The 19,939-nt window shown below is 39.1% G+C and overlaps 1 protein-coding gene across 4 annotated transcripts in view; it reads right to left on the bottom strand.

The window, feature by feature from the left end:
- Nucleotides 1-19,939, bottom strand: part of BICRA (BRD4 interacting chromatin remodeling complex associated protein) — a 62,162-nt gene that overhangs the window by 20,070 nt on the left and 22,153 nt on the right. For 3 of the 4 annotated variants that reach the window (XM_070765013.1, XM_070765012.1, XM_070765015.1), the window contains exons 2-3: nt 3,131-3,172; nt 782-827 (exon numbers count right to left, since the gene is read on the bottom strand). In XM_070765013.1, the coding sequence (XP_070621114.1) occupies nt 782-822 (41 nt within the window). In that variant the 5' untranslated portion in view covers nt 823-827; nt 3,131-3,172. The remainder of the gene's footprint in view (nt 1-781; nt 828-3,130; nt 3,173-19,939) is intronic. The other variant, XM_070765014.1, reaches the window with a different exon arrangement.

The following is a 19,939-nucleotide window of genomic DNA, read 5'->3' as shown; positions in this document are numbered from 1 at the left end:
AGAATTTAATTTTATCTATTGCCTTCATAGCTTACAAACTACGTTAGTGTGCAACATTGGTATTCCAGAAGAATACATTAATTATATAGAAACACAAAGATATGTATAGGTAAGATAAAAGGACACACATAAACACATATATAAATTTAATCTCAATTTTTACAAATTAGAGCGATTTCTTGGTGTCTCTCCTATTACTTTGGACCACGAAAACATTTAGTTCTAACTTCCACTTATTTAGGATTTTAATTTTAAACCATTAATACTGTTTGTTTATATGAAACAAACTATAATATAAAATATTGTTCTAAATATAACAACTAAGTTACTCCACTTTGACCTACTGTTATCTAAAACAACATTCCTCAATGTTTGTACATCCAAATAAATCTCAGCATTCCAAAGCCAGTTTGTTAGAGATTCTGGGAACTACATTTCTGGAATATATGAAGGATAACAAGTTGGGGAAAGCTGGTGTATTATTTTCTTGTACGACTGTTCCATCCAGCTGTCACTATAGACACAATTCAAAAGTCTCTGGTTCTATTCTCATCTCCAAAAAGCTTAAGAAAAAGCCAAGTGGCATTCAGCCAGATTTCACTTGGAAAAGCAACTAGTGGACACATAGGAGACATTCCAAGTTTATAGACCAAGCATGAATGAAAAAGTATTTGGTTGATATTTATGAAAATTAACAGAAATCTCTTACTAAATGTTCTGACTTTGCTACAAGAGTGGAAGAGGAAATACTGTATAAATCACAGCAAGGGCAAATACTCACCAAATTACATCTAGCAAGCATCGTCCATCTTCATCATCCATGTCAACTGAAATGAGATATTGGAGTCTACATTAAAAATTGTAAGATACCATATACAGGTAGTCCTTGACTTCCAACAATTTTTTTTAGTGACCACTGGAAGTTACATCGGCACTGGAAAAAAATGACCTATGACCTATGACACTGTGGGCATGGCTTGTGCAGGATACCCTGCATTTCTTTCATCTTTCCATGCAAAATGGGTGTTGTGGGGTGGAGCTCCATTTTTGCTACCCCACTGCGTTTCACCCCCATCTGGGCAGTAGCCCACCCCTGCCTATGACTATTTTTCACAGTTATAAGCATCCCTGTGGTACATGATCAAAATTCAGGTGGTTGGGCACTGAGTCATATTTATTACGGTTGCAGTGCCCTGGGGCCATGTGCTCCCTTTTGCAAATTTGATGGGGATGCCAGATTTATTTAACAAACACGATATTAACTTAACAGCTGCTTAACAACCATCACAAGAAAGGTTGTAAAATGGGGCAAAATTAATTTAGTATCAGAAATTTTGGATTGTGGTAGTAAGACAAGGACTTACCCGTACCATGTTAATACGCTAGTTCAAATTACTGTAGCAAGCTTCTATCCATAAAAGTTTCTATGCACATTTCTACAATTTAAGCTCTGCTAGTTCTAAGGTTTGGTGCCAGTCATCTTCATTTATACTTTAAAAATGACAGTTGATGAGAATTGTGGTACTTGGCCAACTTTGCAATCATGCATATACTACAACTAATCATTTTTTGGAACTGGCAATGCATCCATGCATAAATGATAATTGTGTCAGTTTTTTCTTCTGGTGATAATCCAACTATATTTTATTACATGTATATACAGTATTAGCACCAAAAATTTCTAGGGGAAGACATTTTGGCTATATTTATTTCTTGTTTGGCAAATATATTGTAACATTTTTATGAATGCTTAAGACAAAAGCAATATAAAAGAAATTATTCCCATGCTCAATCCAAAGCAGCTCCTATTAAGAACACAAAATTTCAATTTGAAATCATTTCAAAGTCAGAAAAAATAGCAACCAAACAGATCAACCATTGCAATTTTCATAACAGGTATGTTGTCTTGAGTTGACCAAATAAATACATGAAAGTGAAAGGTGGGATAAAATAATATCTGGACAATACCAGTTTAATAATAATAATAATAATAATAATAATAATAATAATAATAATAATAATAATAATAATAATAATAATAATTCAGGCCAAGAAATCAACATAACCCCTCCCCCCCAGGCAACTGTGAAAGAAAGTTCTCATTTTGGAGAAGTATTCACATATAAAATACTTGTTTTAAGCATATTGAATTATCTTCTATAAATATTTAAGGAAGAACTGCACAAAGTTCACAATGCTTCTGAAATATTGAGTTCAACAGCAGAAACAAGATGGATGCTAAAGAAGGTATAACCACTTGCTAGGCATAGGTATCCTTTAATCAACGTTTTGAACACACAAGTTGTTCTCTTGGATATGCTGTCTACTGTACTCAAGTTTTAAAACTAAAATGTGAAGTGGATTCAACAAGTATGTTCAATCATAAGTACATATCAAAATATAAAGATATGCACTACCAATGCTAATCTTAACCTGTAGAGCCTGTTTAATATTCTAATCAAGGAATAGAAACAGACATGTAGCATACACATCTAGCATGAGTGATGCAGCATTGTTGGACTCCATTCAAAACTATGCACAGAAGAGATGCTCCAACTTGCAGGACACAAAGTGAGTGTTGCCAAGTGCAGTTTTCTGACACACACCTCTATCACTACAGAAAGCACATCTCTTTGACCCTCGAGTTTTGTCTGAAAGACAAGCATCCTCATTACTACTTGATATAAATCAGGCTGGCACAATACATGTCCCACCAAGAGCCTTGTGTGGCCTGCCCACGTTTTTTAAAAAGTCAATAAATTCATTGCTGCCACTGCCACCTTAAAAACACTCTGCTCAGCCTCTCCAAGTCTCTATGCCTCACCACCAGTTTGCTAAACAGTTGATCAGAGCCCCAAGTGTTACTTTGTGGGTTCATGATTAATTTACTAGCGTTGCCCTTTCCCCATTCCAAGTTGTGAAAGCCTAGCGTACACCGTTGTATTCCTTGTAGAATTCCTGAACCAGTTTATTATCTAAAACAACTGGACATTTTTTGGCATATTTAAAAAAAAATTCAACCTACTTAATGTTTTGATACAATTATACAGCATAATTTTAGAGTGTTAACTAAAAAAAATCAGAATGATTAAAATATTCTATAACACTTCCTATCAACAATGGTATTTACCTGAAAAAAAGACTGCTTTGACATCCCTGGGTGGGATTGTTTCTGAAAAGACAAATTTACAAAAGATCCATAAAAATGACAACTTAGTAAGTTGTGCTTTTTATTAGCTGATCAAAAAGCATGGGGAAAAGTTTGCTTAGTAAACCAAGTGGATGTAGTAGTACTAGTAAACAAAGTTTAAGTGCATTTTACTTTGAAATTCACAAAGTTTCTGGAGATGGGAAACCTTTGCTGTGAAGATTGTGACTTGTTTATTGTTTTCTAAAGTATAAAAAGAACTGCTTTTCTAGGTGTTGCACCTTACAACCACTAAGAATCCCTCTAGAGTTTAACATAATCCTCCTGATCTTAGAAGTGAAAAAAAAAAGTTAGGAGTAAGCCTAGACCAGTGGTTTCTCAACAATAGTAACTTTGAGATGTGTGAGTACCCTAGTTCACAGGTGTCAAACTCAATCGCATCACGTGACCTATCACAATAGTTTTTGCCTTTGCGGAGCCGAGGTCTGCATGGCCTGTGTGTGATGAATCTGGCCCGTGGGCCGCCAATTTGCGACCCGTGCCCTAGTTGGTTGGTACCTGAAATCCACACATCCCAAAGTTGTCAAGTTTGAGAAACAGTGGTCTAATCCTTGCGCTTGGCTTCAGAATGCTAAAAGCTTCAAAGCTCAGTTCAACTTATTTATTTGTTATTTGTTTATTAATTAGATTTATAGGCCGCCCTTTTCCTCATGGACTCGGGGTGGCTTACAGAAATGAGATACAATATACTGTAACAATAAAATAGTTAATTATGAGCAGTTAAAAAGAGTTAAGAACAATCCAATGCCATGTAGGGCTTTACGGGTGATAACCAACACCTTGAATTGCATTTGGAGACCGATCGACAACCAGTGCAGGTCGCGCAGTGCTTGTCTAATATGGGTATGCCTGGGTGTGGCCAACACAGCTCGCACGGCTGCGTGCTGGATTAACTGAAGTCTCCAAACGTTCTTCAAGGGTAGTCCCAAGTTGAATGTGTTGCTGTAATCGAGCCTTGAGATGATGGCTTGAGTGACTGTGAGGAGAGACTCCCTGTCCAAATAGGCCCGCAACTGATGCACCAGGTGGACCTGTGCAAAAGTCCCCCTAGCCACAGCGGTGAGATGTTGCTCTAACCTCAGCTATGGATCTAGGAGGACTTCCAAGTTGCGGACACGCTCTGATCGGGTCAAAATCCCCTCCCGAGTGATGGACAATGGGATTGTCCTTGGGAGGCAAAACTTACAGCCACTCAGTCTTGTCAGGGTTGAGCTTGAGCCTGTTGACGTCCATCCAGGCCCTCACAGCCTCCAGGCACCAGCACATCACTTCAACTGCTTCACTGAATTGGCGCGGAGATGTACAGCTGAGTATCATCAGCGTACTGATGGAAACTCACCCTGTGCGGACATATGATATCACCCAGCGGTGTCATGTAGGAGGCACCCCACACAGAAGGGGCCTAGAAAACAACCCCTGTCCCCCCACTAACACTGACTGCGAATGACTGGAGAGATAGGAGGAGAACACTGCAGAACCGTGCCTCCCACTCCCAACCCCTCCAGTCGGTGCAGAAGGATACCATGGTCAACGGTATCGAAAGCCACTGAGAGGTCAAAGAACACCAGGATAGAGGAAAATCCCCTATCATGGACTCGCATTAAAGATTTAAAGAGTTTCTGCCCCTCCCCAATAAAAGGAAGAGTCAGTTGTAGTTGCAATAACTCGGGTTAAATAGCAAAGCAAGCCTAGTGCATGCATCCATGATGTGATAATAGCAAAGAAGTATTCAAGCTCAAATACTTAGGATAATACATTTCCAGATACGTTATGTACTTTTTTCTATGCTCAAAATCTGGTTAATTGTGTTAACACATGAGATGTAGATATATTTACATACAACAAAGAGAAAAGGTTTGAACAAATCCTTTTAATCTAAAGGAAAAAATGCATATGTATGACAGTAAATATTGGTATATATTGAGTAGATGTCACCTGTTCCGCTTACATAATCTGCAATAACGAACCTATACAAGCCACAATAAATGGTTCAGAGTAAGACTGTGAAGCAAGAAAGATGTGCTCCCTTCTGGTACCAGTGACCCAGAAGATATTCATATCGCCCACTGAAGTAAAAAGTCCTATCACCCACTATTGACCTACATTATAATCACTTTCTTATTCTCATTACCACCATCAGCCATCTTTCCTACATGGAATTTTTGAAGTTGCTTTTAAGCTACAATAATCACCACTGAATTTCAAATAAAGGCTAAGGAAATGTTGGGCAATTAGCAGATTTCTACATTTAACAGCAAAACAGCCTTTTGGCTGTTAGCCTTGCTTAATACAACCAATCGGGCCTAATGAATATGAGCTCCCTTTTGCTGTCAAGTAAGGAATCTTCCTCGTTAGAGATTCAAGGTTAACAGAGCAATAACATTAAATTTACTGGGGAAAAACTGGATTAAATAAGAAATCTAGAAATTACATAATCTGACTCAAATAGTAACATTGCTGTTTATATCAAATGGCAAGATGGATGTGCATGGTGCCCAATGCACACTTCTGCAGATGTTGCCACGTCAACCCCCACTAACCTGAGGCATAATGAGGGATGCTGGGAGATGTAGCTCAACTGTATTATGATGGCCACAAATTCTACATCCATAACATACATACAGTGGAAACATTTGTAGAGCAAAGCTTAACTCTTGATTTAAACCATTCAGCTCAATCCTTTTACACTAGCCCTGTTCTGATGTGCTGTAATCATCCCAGTATCTCTCAATCCAATGTAGAAAAAGTAGTGTCAGAGAAAAACAATGTGGAAAAACAAAGATATTAAGACAGCAGGAAAATTCAGCACCATAATTGTTTCCTAATATTTTGGATGAATATTCATCAGTAGAATAAAAGTATCAGTACAAATGTATTTACACTCAAAGACAGACTATTTAGATATAAAGGGACTTAAATTGCCAGAACATTTGCCAACTGATACAAAACACCAATCTACAATCTGACACTACTGATATTTTATTTCTTAAGATCAATTTTTTTCTTGTCCCCCCCCCAACTTTTAAATCCAAAGAAATTTCAACAAGTACAGAGCACCCATTAACACATCCCAGGGGGATTCTTTTTCACTTCATGTGAAAAGGCACTTTAAAATGTCTACATAAAAAGGTGAATAGTAGGCTAGATAATTATCTAGATACTGTATTGAAATGAGAGTTCAGCAAAATAAAAAAGATAATTGAGATCATATAACACATTATGGGAAAGCCAGATTTCCCCCTCCCCCAAATAAATTTTCTCTCTTTGCCAAAGCAAAGTTCTATTTTTTCTTAAATGTGTCAAAGCTTCCTTGTAAACCATCCTTTAGCAAGGCAGTAGCTCTCTAAGAGTGTCTCCTCCTCACCCTAGCTTCCATACATCTACACTATGCAAATCAAAACTTTTGACAGTCAAATCAATCTGGGTTCACACAGACCCATAGGTTATACAGTGTGGCTAGCAATTCCAAGGAGCAGTCAAATGAGCTGCCATAAATGTCTTTCTTTTACACAAAGCAATTCCATTACATAATAGTGACGGTTATGTCTCATGTTCACAGAGACAAAGAAAAGCTGTGTTAAGTATTGTGGAAGATGTGCAGTTGGTTTGGTCTGCAACATTGATGTACAGTGGAGCAGATACAGTAAGGAAGGGAAATGTACTCTATTAGCAGACCTTGCTCTTTTGAAAGACAGCAGAGAAGTTGTCCTATGCCAACTTTCCACAAACACACGTTCTATGGATGTGCTGGATTCCATCCAGTGCCCATAATTTTCAACCATACCATGTTTGCCCGAAAATAAGACCCTGTCTTATATTTTTTTGAATCCTGAAATAAGTGTGTGACCTTATTGTCATGCACTCAAAAACACAATTTGGCTTATTATGATGGGATGTCTTATTTTGGGGGGAGGGGGGACAGGTACTTCTTTGGGAATGATGGACATTGCAATAATTGTCCATTTCATGGGGCAAGGGTTGCTCTGAGTCAGTTTTTGACTCTTGCTGACTGCCTGGATGAGTCCCTGTCATTTTCTTGGCAAGGCTTTTTGGAAGTGGTTTGCTATTGTCTCCTTCTGAGGGCTGAGAGAGAGTGACTGGCCTAAAGCCATCCATCTGGCTTCATCCCTAAGGCAGGAGTAGAATTCAGGGTCTCCCAGTTTCTAGCCTGATGCCACAAAGTCAATAGTTTTGCTGTAAAAAGATATAGAAATTTCTAATTTCACTCAAGAGAAAGAACCAGATAAGTACATGCACATCAGATCCTTTGAACGATGTAATATACAGCTGTAAAACCCTCAAAGACTGATTGTGTTCAAGGAAGTAAGGATAGCACACACTACTGGTTAAAAATTATGTGGGAACATGTAAAACATTAGTATCAACAGTGTTTTCATTTTTCTATGTACAAAATGTAAACAATCAGGATCATTAGTACAATATGATTAGTTAGCACCTAGCCAATTTTGTTTAATAGCAACTATAGCGATACATCAACTGTGATTTCCTTTTATCCATATAAAAAAAGCAATGCTAAATAGAATAATTTAGTCTCCAGCTGCAAAGCATACTGTGTGTGTGTGCACATATGCCACACAGTACTATTACCGCTAGCAAAGCCAGAGTCTTTTAAAACACTAACTATCCAAGATCTATTACAGAACAACTGATATCCGAGGCTCCATTTCCTATCAATTGAGCAATTGCTTTTCTCCAAATTCATATTAAAAGAATCACAACATTGCTCAGGGCAAAACGATACACAGAATGCGTGCAACTGGGTCTCAGAAGACTTTTATGGCAAGCAGCTCTAGGGCTCATGAGCCTTACTGAAGAGAAAACTTTGTGCATTCTCATTTTAAAATGTATTTTGAGGCCAAAAAAAAATGAAACACCGAGACTGAATAGCTATCCTAAGTGACACAGAAGCTTGGTTTAGTTCTGTTTCTAGTTTTCACAGGTACTGCAGAAGAGATGAATATCTTGAGTAAGGATCAAATTATTTCATACTCATTAACTAAATTTTGGTAATACATGAACTACAGCAATAGTCATTAAAGCCAACCAATGTTATCTGTGGCTTATCCGATGCCGGGTTATATTAGGTCAAAAAGTAATTCAAAAGAAGCTAAGTCATTATGAAAGGAAGTAGGTTCATGCTAGCCCACAAACACAACACAGAGCCAAACAGTTTCTTTATTTAGAAATACAGATCCTACAATAAGCTAATTTTCAGACTATCAGAACTTTGAATTTGGGTTGCAAGTAGTGCCAAGGTAAGTCTGTCATTAGTTCATATGGTCACCAAGGAACTGATTGTAAGTTGAGGACCACCTATACTGTCATCCATTCCCTAAGAATTAGGATAACTTGAGGAATCTTCTTTCAAAAGACAATTATCTCCTTCGGCAGGAAGAACTGAGATGGTTAGAGTCATACTTTACACTGGCGTTTAGAAAAGCTGCAGTAGAAAAAGAAATTACATTGGCCTTCTCAAATATTCTGTACAAGGTAAAGATAGTTCTTGACATACAATCATAACTGAGCCTAAAATTTCTCTTGCTAAGTGAGACAGTTGTTGATTGAATTTTGCCTCATTTTATGACCTTTCATGCCACAGTTATTTGTTTATTTATTCAATTTTTATGCCGCCCTTCTCCTTATACTCAAGGCGGCTTACAACATATTAGCAATAGCACTTTTTAACAGGGCCAGCCTATTGCCCCCACAATCCGGGTCCTCATTTTACCCACCTCGGAAGGATGGAAGGCTGAGTCAACCTTGAGCCGGTGATGAGATTTGAACCACTGACCGTCAGATCTACAAGTCAGCTTCAGTGGCCTGCAGTACAGCACTCTACCTGCTGCGCCACTCCGGCTCATTAAGTGAAGTGAATCATTGCAGTTTTTAAGTTAGTAACACGGTTGTTAAGTCCCATTGCCTTTGCTTGTGACAAGGTCATAAAAGAGGATCCCTTGATCCGAAGGCACTGGAACCATTATAAATATATGCCAGTTGCCAAGCATCTGAATTTTGATCATGTGACCATGTTTATGTGAAAAACAGTCATAAGTCTCATTTCTCAGTGCCATTGTAACTTCAAATGGTCACTAAATGAAAAGTTGTAAGTTGAAAGCTACCTGTAGATGTCTTCCTTTAATTTTCCTCAAATGCTAGGGATGTCAATGGCAACAGTTTATTAAGGATTCCATCAAGTTGAACTCAGCTGCTGACTACCTAAACACAGGTGTGGTGTATATATATAGTATACGAGTCTACGGAGAGGGGTGGCATACAAATCTAATTAATAATAATAATAATAATAATAATAATAATAATAATAATAATAATACAAGAAGGGCATCTATATAAATGTGATAAATAAGTGAACAAATAAATTAAATTTCTCTTCCATTTTGTTGTTGAGAAGCCACTATTGTTGTCACTGTCTTGGTTGGGGACATTACTGTTTTTCCAGTCTAACCTGCATCCTTGGAATCTCCATGTCATCTCCAATTGAATTACTAATCGGCTCTGATCCTTCCTAGTTTTTGAGATAAGCCAAGACCGGCCATGGTGGTGTCATTTTCTAAGCCATCCAGCTATCAAGGAAGTTGAATTTGTAGGACCTAAACTCTTTTTATTGGCCATCATATTTTTAATTTCCTCTCCATCAGCATCTCAGACCCGGTAAGATGTTCTATACTTTATGCCACAAAAGTGTTTCCTAAAATACAGAAATAAATGTCTATAGAAATCTCAAGATTAGGAATAGTGCATGGAGATAATATATGTGTATGTATTTATACATATAAAAACACAAGCACACCATTCTGTACATACTGCACATTACTTTCAAATCTTTTTCTTCTACGCAGTCTGCAATCAGGGTCTCTTCTTCAAGGCTTATCTGCCATAAATAAAATTTCAGAACAAGAAGAGATGCTCTTTAATGGTAAAAATTCCCTACTTCTATTGACAGTTAACATAAATACTCATATTTAGAAAGATGACAACTACTAGAAGAGTCCAGAGTCTTTTTAAAAAAAGAGCTCAGAATGGAAAGTGGATTGGAGATTATTTTTCCCCCACAAGCTTTCATTTTAGCAATTTTATTATACTCTACATAAATACAAAACTGGCAGAAAAGCAACGAAGCTTCGAAGATGGCTATCCTTTTAATTACAAGAAAAAATTGCAGAAAATATGCAAGCCATTCCAAAGAGAGGCAAAGAGCTAGCAATATTGCTGTAGTATTTATCTTTTCAGTTAAGCAGTACAGTCTATTAAAAATTACCCAGAACGCCACCCGCTGTTTACACTTACATTCACCTATCAGAAGTTTTATTTTTACAGCTCTTCTGGAGGGGTTGGTGAACAATGAGCAATGCCTGGGGCCAAAAAGGCTTCCCCATTATGAAAACCCGGCATCTGGTATTGTGTGCCAACACATGGTATGTCATTCTTTCCCCCCCTCCCCCTCCTTTTAGCTTGGCTGGGATTCATGTCCTGACCAATAGCACTAGGACTGAATAGCCGCAGATCTCCAAAGCAGCAAGACTGCCTGCCGCGCGGCAGCAGGGGGCGAAGAAGGGACTGAAATGCCACTATAACTACAAAGGGTTGTTGAGGAAGGGGGTGTCTTTGGCCAGAGAAGGAAGAGATACAACAGGCTACTAAGGATTGTTTTGAGGAAGAATTGCACTTATAATGGACTATTCCAAGGAAGTGCCAGGCTGTTTGTATAAGGAAATTATCTACCCTGAAAATTAGATTGTCTTAAATCAAATCTGGAAAACAAACAGATTTCAAAGAGATGATAGCTTTTAACTAAACCATTTAGGCTTTCAGACTACACAAGATTCCTCAACAAGTCAAATGACAGTACAGATTTCAATTAAGAAAGAGACTCAAGGAGAGCAGAATACCAATCTCTGAGCTTGATTATATTTATGCAGATATTTCATGACTCAAAGTAACATCACTAAATAGAACTGCTACTCAATCAGGGCAGAGAAACACCAGTGATTTGCCACCCTGAGTGCTATAAGGAAGTCCTGAATAGTGGATCACAGCTATGTTTGTCTATGTTCATTCCACATTGATCTCCAGTGGGGCTCCAGATATCTCTTAAGCCATTTTATTTCTTTTAACTCTTCTATGAACCATGCAACGTGATGGCATCCATTGGTTGGGAGAGACTGCATGGAGGCGAGGCATTCCAAGGTTTCAGCCTCTCTTTTATTCCAAGCAATGACTAGAGTCTCAGTTGTTCCATGCAGCAGACCATCAGAAACACCTGGATCCCTCTGGGCCCATCAGTCTAATCTGAGAGATTCAGCTTTCTTGCGGGGAAGGCATGACCTATAAAGCCCTTCATGGCACCGGACCAGAATATCTCCAGGACTGTCTTCTGCCACACGAATCCCAGCGACCGGTTCGGTCCCACAGAGTTGGCCTTCTCCGGGTCCCGTCGACTAAACAATGTTGTCTGGCGGGACCCAGGGGAAGAGCCTTCTCTGTGGCGGCTCCGACCCTCTGGAACCAGCTCCCCCCTGAGATTAGGATTGCCCCCACCCTCCTTGCCTTTCGCAAACTCCTTAAAACCCCCTTTGCCGTCAGGCATGGGGGAACTAAAACACCTCCCCCCTGCCCATGTTGTTTTGGTGTTAGATTGATTGTGTGCTTGTTTTTTTTTAATATTCTGGGGTTGTTTTTTATGAATTTTTTAGCTTAAAATTGTAATTGGATTGGTGGGTATTGGATTTGCTATTATGTATTGTTTTTACTTTGTTGTGAGCCGCCCCGAGTTTGTGGAGAGGGGCGGTATATAAATCCAATAAATCTAATCTAATCTAATCTAATCTAATCAAAGAATCTCATGGTTGCCAGGACATAAGCTGATCCTGACCCCAAAGTGGACCAAAGCTCTGCAAATTCCAGTCCATTTTGCCACTGCTTTGTCAAGAAAACTAAAACAGGTATGTACTGTATTGGGGAGACATTTTCAGCCATCACAATGATCCCGAATTTCTGAGCCACCTCAGACCTATTCCCAAGGAACGCAGATTGAAACCCACAGCCTAGAGCTGTGATGGAGAACCTATGGCCTATGGAGCTCAGATCCAGCTGATTTTGGGGCCTTCTGGGTCCACTGGAAGCAGCCCTGAAGAAGTTGGCAAATGGGTCATTTCTGGCCTCCAGGGAGGTGGGGAAGACCATTTTCTCCCTCCCCAGGCTCCTAGAATGGCTCTGAAGGCTAGGGAGAGTGAAAAACAGGCATGCCACAATGTGCTGGGAGCAGGGGTGGTGGTGCCTCACACGCATGTTGCTGCACAGAATTATGGGTGTGGGCACCCACTCCCCCTTTGGCATGCGAATAAAAAAACATTTGCCGTCACTGGCCCAGAGAATTACATCATCAACCCTGAGATGGAGTCAAAGAGGTCAGGCAAGGAGTTTACCATGCAGCAAAAAGTAGTTCCTATCCAGTGGTCCCTCGATTTTCGCGGGTTCGAACTTCGCAAAATGGCTATACCACGGTTTTTCAAAAATATTAATTAAAAAATACTTTGCGGGTTTTTTCCCTATACTGTACCATGGTTTTTCCTGCCCGATGACATCATACGTCATCACCAAACTTTCATCTGCCTTTAATAAATATTATTTTAATAAACTAACATGGTGAGTAATAATCTAAATGGTTGCTAAGGGAATGAGAAATTGCAGTTTAGGGGTTTAAAGTGTGAAGGGAAGGCTTGTGATACTGTCCATAGCCAAAAATAGTGTATTTACTTCCGCATCTCTACTTCGCGGAAATTCGACTTTCGCGGGCGGTCTCGGAACGCATCCCCCGCGGAAATCGAGGGAACACTGCAGTTACTAATATTCATATAGCCTGTCCCTATATGTACTACAATTCACAAAACGAGCCCTAGGAAATCTGGTGTACTGAAAAACCTAGAAGGGCAACGCACAAATATATCTGGGAAATGACCCAATTTTATAGTGACCGATAACTTGTCACTTGAAATATTTATAATTAACTTCTGGCGATATCTTTGAATGTTGATATAAACATACAATTAACATAATCTTCAAAATGCTAGCAAGTATAAAACACTATCAACACGAAAAATGTTAACGAAGCTAAAAGATATTACATTACACTTTAAAATTGTAAGAAATGTTGCACATTAAACACATTATTGAAATAAGGCCAATGGTCTCTTTTTGGACAAATAACACTGCAAGGAAGCAGGACATTTTGGTATATTTCAGAAGGAGCAAAAAAGTTCAGTTCCAAATTCAAAAAAAGCAGGGCTAATGAGATAGGAAGATGGGGTTCAAGGATTCTCTGAATTCCATATTCCTTAATACTTTATGCTAAGCATATGCCGACAGAGAATGCCTTCACCTTTATGTGACTCTGTTTACCAGTCAGAATATATTTGACAGTCTCCTAGGAGAGTTATGAAGCTAGACTAATTAATGGCTAAAAAGCACCTAGAGGCAATTTGGGAATAAAGGTAATACCTGGAGAGGAGGTATTCTTAGGATGATAGTTTCCATTTTAAACTCTAACAACAATGCTGAACACTAGGAAAGAAAAGGCATAATTGACAGTATAACAATAGCAGAGGAAATAACACATTTTTATTAACTACCTCTAAATCTCTACACAGTAAAAAATAACTTTCTGGAAGTGTAATAAACAGGAAAAATGCAAAGCTAACTTGTTCGCTAAAGTGCAAAGAGACAAACACATTTTAATTTATAGGCATAAATGGACCTAAACGGTATCCCTTAACACAGCAGATGCTATTGTGGAATTATATGCCCTTATAAAAAAAAAGTAAAATATAAGGGAATGGTTGCTGACTATAGGGGGTGATGCTCATCTATTGCCTTTGACCCAGTGCTCTATGAAGATGTTTCTCTGGTCATGGGGCCAACATGAGATCACAGAGAGCAGTTACCGTATTTTTCGGAGTATAAGACACACCTTAGTTTTGGGAAGAGGAAAAAAAGGGGGGGGATCTACCTACCTAGCGTCCTTAGTCTGGTCAGCTTCAGCACATTATTTTATCCCCTGGTTAGGGTGGGAAAAAACCCTCTTCTTTGGAGGGAATAGCAATGAAAAAATCCTGTAAGTCTGGAAGATCATTAACATATCATTAGGGCTGAAAAAAAACTTTTTCGGAGGCAGTAGCAATGAAAACAAGCCAGGAAGAGCCCAGAAAGTTCCTCCAGAGTCCTTCAGGAGTTGGGCAACATATAAATCCAGATAGATAGATAGATAGATAGATAGATAGATAGATAGATAGATAGATAGATAGATAGATAGATAGATAGATAATCTTTAGCACCTCATAAATCCCCAGACCCTGTTCAGAAGAACACCATGATCAGCTCCAATTAATTTCTGTTAACAAATAAAAAAAAACCTAAAGAAATTTGCTGCATTATTTATATGATCCAGAAGTACAACTGTCCTCACTTATTCTTTGTAAATATTCTTCAGTACGGTATAAGGCGGTAGGAAAAGCAAGTAGGATGCTTGGCTGCATAGCTAGAGGTATAACAAGCAGGAAGAGGGAGATTGTGATCCCCTTATATAGAGCGCTGGTGAGACAACATTTGGAATAATACTGTGTTCAGTTCTGGAGACCTCACCTACAAAAAGATATTGACAAAATTGAACGGGTCCAAAGACAGGCTACAAGAATGGTGGGAGGTCTTAAGCATAAAACATATCAGGAAAGACTTCATGAACTCCATCTGTAGAGTCTGGAGGACAGAAGGGAAAGGGGGGACATGAGCGAAACATTTAAATATGTTAAAGGGTTAAATAAGGTCCAGGAGGGAAGTGTTTTTAATAGGAAAGTGAACACAAGAACAAGGGGGCACAATCTGAAGTTAGTTGGGGGAATGATCAAAGGCAAAATGAGAAAATATTATTTTACTGAAAGAGTAGTAGATCCTTGGAACAAACTTCCAGCAGACATGGTTGGTAAATCCACAGTAACTGAACTGAAACATGCCTGGGATAAACATATATCCATCCTAAGATAAAATACAGGAAATAGTATAAGGGCAGACTAGATGGACCAGGAGGTCTTTTTCTGCCGTCAGTCTTCTATGTTTCTATAAGCTTTTGAGGGAAGTGTGAAATGCTTTCACAAAAGACTGAGGTATTCCTGGCATGTCAGAGAAAGGATGGGAAATATTCATATGACATACTAAGGAGAGAGGAGTATTTTATCTATAACATTTCACAATTTTCAAGTTAACCATGTTTAAATGTTTTTTTAGAAAAAAATATGAAATCTGAGAAGCCACAATCCAGAAACTACTTGTCAGTAAATGGTTTCAGGACAGTAAAAGTAAAGATGAAAGCTTAAAGACGAAAACATGCTTGCTGTAACAAAGTTTGAATTCTAAAGAAAAAAAAATATTTGCCTGGGCTTCCTACTTCACCTCTTCTTTATTTGTCAGAACAGAGGAGAACATATTTCTGGCAATAAGAATGTTTAAATGTTTCAGTAACAGCTGTGCAAATGTACACAGAATTGACTGCAATAATATGAGGAGCTAGCCAGAGTTTTCATTCTACTTAAAGCAAGGGGATGCTTCCTGCGAACAGTAGCTCTAACTCAATTTATGATGCAATAACATTCAGTGTTACACCTATTTTTAGAACTCAGATCCAGAGACACATCACACACTTGTGAAACAAGGAAAAGTATCCTAGAGACACCATTTGCAATAGAATTGAAGCAACTTCCGTTTGTAGTGCTTTTTTTATTAAAGTGAAGTAGAAATGACACTGATGGGAAGAGAAGGGGCGTTGGTTCTTACCTGAGATGTCCTTTTTACAAGGCTAGTAGGGAGAGTCTCTAGTCCCATAACTATGGAGTGGGTTGAATTTTCTGAGGATCCCCCTCTCTGGTGACATTCCTCAGTCATTACAAGTCCAAAGTGAATGACGAAAGCCAGCAGTAGCCTCCACAGAACCATGGCAAGAACTCCAGATGGACCTGCAGCAATACAGACCCCAACACCCACCCACCCCCGCCCTCCTCCGAGGCTGGCCAAAACCAGACCCAAGGGTGAGGCTGGACTCTCCCTGCGATCCTCGTAAAAAAGGGCCTATCACGTAAGAACCAATGCACTTTTCCCCTAGTATCAAAGGGAGAGTCCAGGATGGGACATACAAAAGGTAAGGGAGCCAACAGGGCAGGCAAAGCTATTCACACCTCCTCATGCACCCGCTACAGCACAGCCCGCATGAATCCCATGTCAACAGAAGCAAATGAGTCAACCCAGTAGTGGCGGATGAAAGGAGAAGCCGTGGTAGCCGCATTCCTGGTCGAGTGCGTCATGACACTCTGAGAAGCCTAAAGCCCCTGCAGGCCCGAAGCCACCTGCCGATTGTGGACAGTGAAATCTTGAGGCCAAGTGATGATGGGTTAAAAGACATGGACAAGGCCTCCATCCTTTGGGATGGAACAATTCCGCGGATGTAGATGCGAAGGACCTATCGCACTTTCAGAGTATGCTACAGGTTCTCCAGTTCGTGACGCGAATCCAGACAGTAGATGGACAAAATCAACTCCTGAGCACGATGGAAGATGGAGTTGACCTTAGGCAGGAACGCAGGATCCAGCCACAGAACCACCCTGTCCTCATGGAAGACGCAGAGGCCCTTGCATATCGTCAACGCTGCCAGCTCCGAGATCCTCCTCATGATAGCCACCAAGAACACCACCTTCCATCACAACAGTTGTAGGCAAACTTCTCACAAAGGTTCAAATGGAGGCTTGATCAGGGCCTGCAACACTGTTGAGAGTTCCCGGGTGGGATAGCAGTGAACTGCTGGAGGCATTAAATTAGAAGCCCCCCTCAAAAAGGTATGGAGCACTGGATGATGAGCCAAGGGGGCCCTGTTCCACAGAGTCCCAAACTGAAGCTAAGGGGGCAACTTGCTGCCACAATGTGTTGGGAAAAAGATCCTTCTCAAGACCATCTCGCAGGAACTTGAACACGTGTTCTACTGCTACCCTCCCCTGGGGGGTCCACCTGGCGCTCTCTGCACCAGACACTAAAGGTTTTCCAGTTGTCTCATAAATCCGCGTGGTGGAGGGCCGCCTGGCCACTTGAATCATCCAGATGACCCTACTGGAGAATCATTCCCACAATAGGAAGCTCCGCTCAACCTCCAGACAGTTAATTAGTTGATGAAAGCTGATTTAGTTGATGTTATATCCCCAAACAACAACAAAGAGACACTAGGTTAAAGACACATTGTTCAAACTTTATTTCAAAATTAGCACTACCAGACCTCTTAGAGAGCTTTTACTTTACGGTTGAATATTCACATTTTATCCTTTCTAGCAGAGAAATTAATCCTTGGTGATTTCCATGTCAACATAATCACAGGCTGCAATTAAAACACAATGTGGAACACACAATTCTTTTTCCTATAAGACAATATATTAAATCTTCAAATGCATAGGGACATATTATAGGGGGAGGAAATTCGGCCAGATAAGTACAGAGAACCCAAGAGTGCCATCTCGTGAAAATGAACAGCTTGTTACATAGGTAAATGTCATCTATGATTGCCAACAGGCTGCACTGTAATTAGCTTATAACTGTGATCTACCTTTGGAATCCAAGAGGGAAAAAATGTTATGCTGGGAGTTGAAATCCATGCAGTGCTCTGCCTGAGATATTTAAGTAAGTCTACCTCATTGGCTCCAAATAGGAGAAAACTAATGTTTATGATTTCTGCATTTTAGCAAATCAAATTAGGAGTAGTTTAAGTATAACCCTCGGAGAGGGGCGACATATAAATAAAATAAAATAATAATAATAAAAAAAAAAGTAACAGAAACTCAACATTTCGTATGTATGAAACCTTCATAATATTAGAGCTTATGGAAACCTGAAGGATGTATTACTTTAATGAAGTCCTAGATCTTTTTTATTTGTTTGTTTAATAAATCTATTTGGCCATCCATCTCATGGAATGTGACTCTGGGTGGCCCAAGAAGCAAAGTCAATGGAGAAGCCTGCAGAATTCATGTTTTATTTTCCTGCACTTCTCTCCCACATCCATTTTTCCAAGTTCCCTTTGATATCAAGAAGTAAAACTTCCTATCTCCATTATAACATTTTTAAAAATTCTACTTATTGTGGTGACTATGACTCTGTGTTTTTATGAGCAATTGTAATTTCTCTTAAAATGTTTATAATTCTCAAAATCATTAAGCTATGCTAGGATCCATAATTTCGATGTTGTTCACTTTCACATCATGAATAGTTGAGGGAGATACATAAAAATAGCTGTTGATAAATTCCACATCACCAAATTAAAAGGAGCTGAAATCAATGGACTTAAAAGCCCTCCCTCTTCAATAATATCACCAAAAGGAAGCAAGACTGGCTACACCCTAAAGCTTTCTTAAGATTATTTTGCTTACTGTTATAAATATTGCCATTCACTATCATGAAAAATATTATACATAAACCACTGAAACAGATAAAACCAGCCTCCCCCTTCACTTCAAAAGCCACTTCAGAGTTTCTCTTAATCTTCAGCTCATAGTAATGAGAATTTTACTAGTAAATAGAGATAATTGGCTGGGACAGAGATAGTTAGCTGGGTTTACACAACATTTTGATTCTAGTGTATGTACTCTGCAACTGCCTTAATGTTTAATGAAAAGTCAGTCAATTATGATTTCAGAACAATTGTCATTGTTTCCCTTTGATCTTAGGTATATACGGAGTCTGCGGAGAGGGGCGGCATACAAATCCAATTAATAATAATAATAATAATAATAATAATAATAATAATAATACAAATTTGTGTGAAAATGCCCAAATAGGAATTAAAAACAGTAACATTATTTTTTGAATATAGCATGTGGATTTATTCTTTTGATATATTCATATTTTTTTATCATCAACCTCCTGAGGCTGCAGCAAATAAAAGCTGGCAAAGTAATTGAAACCACAATACTTTAAATTATTCTTCCCTTTTAGTGGAGGATTTGTTGGCCTCTACTGTTAATTGCCAAATTATCGCCCTGACTGCTGGAAAACCTCTATAGAAGTCAGTGACTACAAAGGCAACATCTACAAAACCCTCATTTTGAAAAGGGTTTGCTGCAAAACAGAAAGAAAAGTGTTTACATCAGGATACCATTTTAAAGAATAGGTACACAAGAATGCAAAGCAGCAGTGGAGAAAAGACAAAATAAGGATTAGAAGTTACTTGAATTATTGGACATTCTTGAGAGTAGTCTTTTAAGGAATGTTTTTCATTTAGGTCTTTTGTTCCTTTGCCTCCAGAAAATGTCAGGACTGAATGAAAGCAAAAGGAATAAGAAATTATTGCAGCAATACTTGGGGGGGGGGGGGGGGGGGGGGGGGGGGGGGGGGGGAGGGCGGAGTGGAGAATACCAGCTCTCTGGAGAGTTTACCATTCCATACTGTACACTAGGACATTAATATAACACAACCACAGTGGCAATAATCATACACATGCGCATTTGGAAGGAAGCTTGGCTTTTAAGTGAGTTTGTGCGATGTCACAATGCATATATTTTCCCTTAAGTAAGTAAAGGGCTTTTTTACATCAGGAAATCTCAACAACAATAAAGCATACAGTAGTGCATATTACTGAAAATTAAAATCTCCCTACAGGAAGGGATTTGTAGA

This window comes from Erythrolamprus reginae, chromosome 11, assembly GCF_031021105.1.
Source record: "Erythrolamprus reginae isolate rEryReg1 chromosome 11, rEryReg1.hap1, whole genome shotgun sequence".
Lineage (NCBI taxonomy): Eukaryota > Metazoa > Chordata > Lepidosauria > Squamata > Dipsadidae > Erythrolamprus > Erythrolamprus reginae.
The sequence above is the reverse complement of the archived record's forward strand: the minus strand, read 5'-3'. Positions and strand labels throughout refer to the sequence as shown.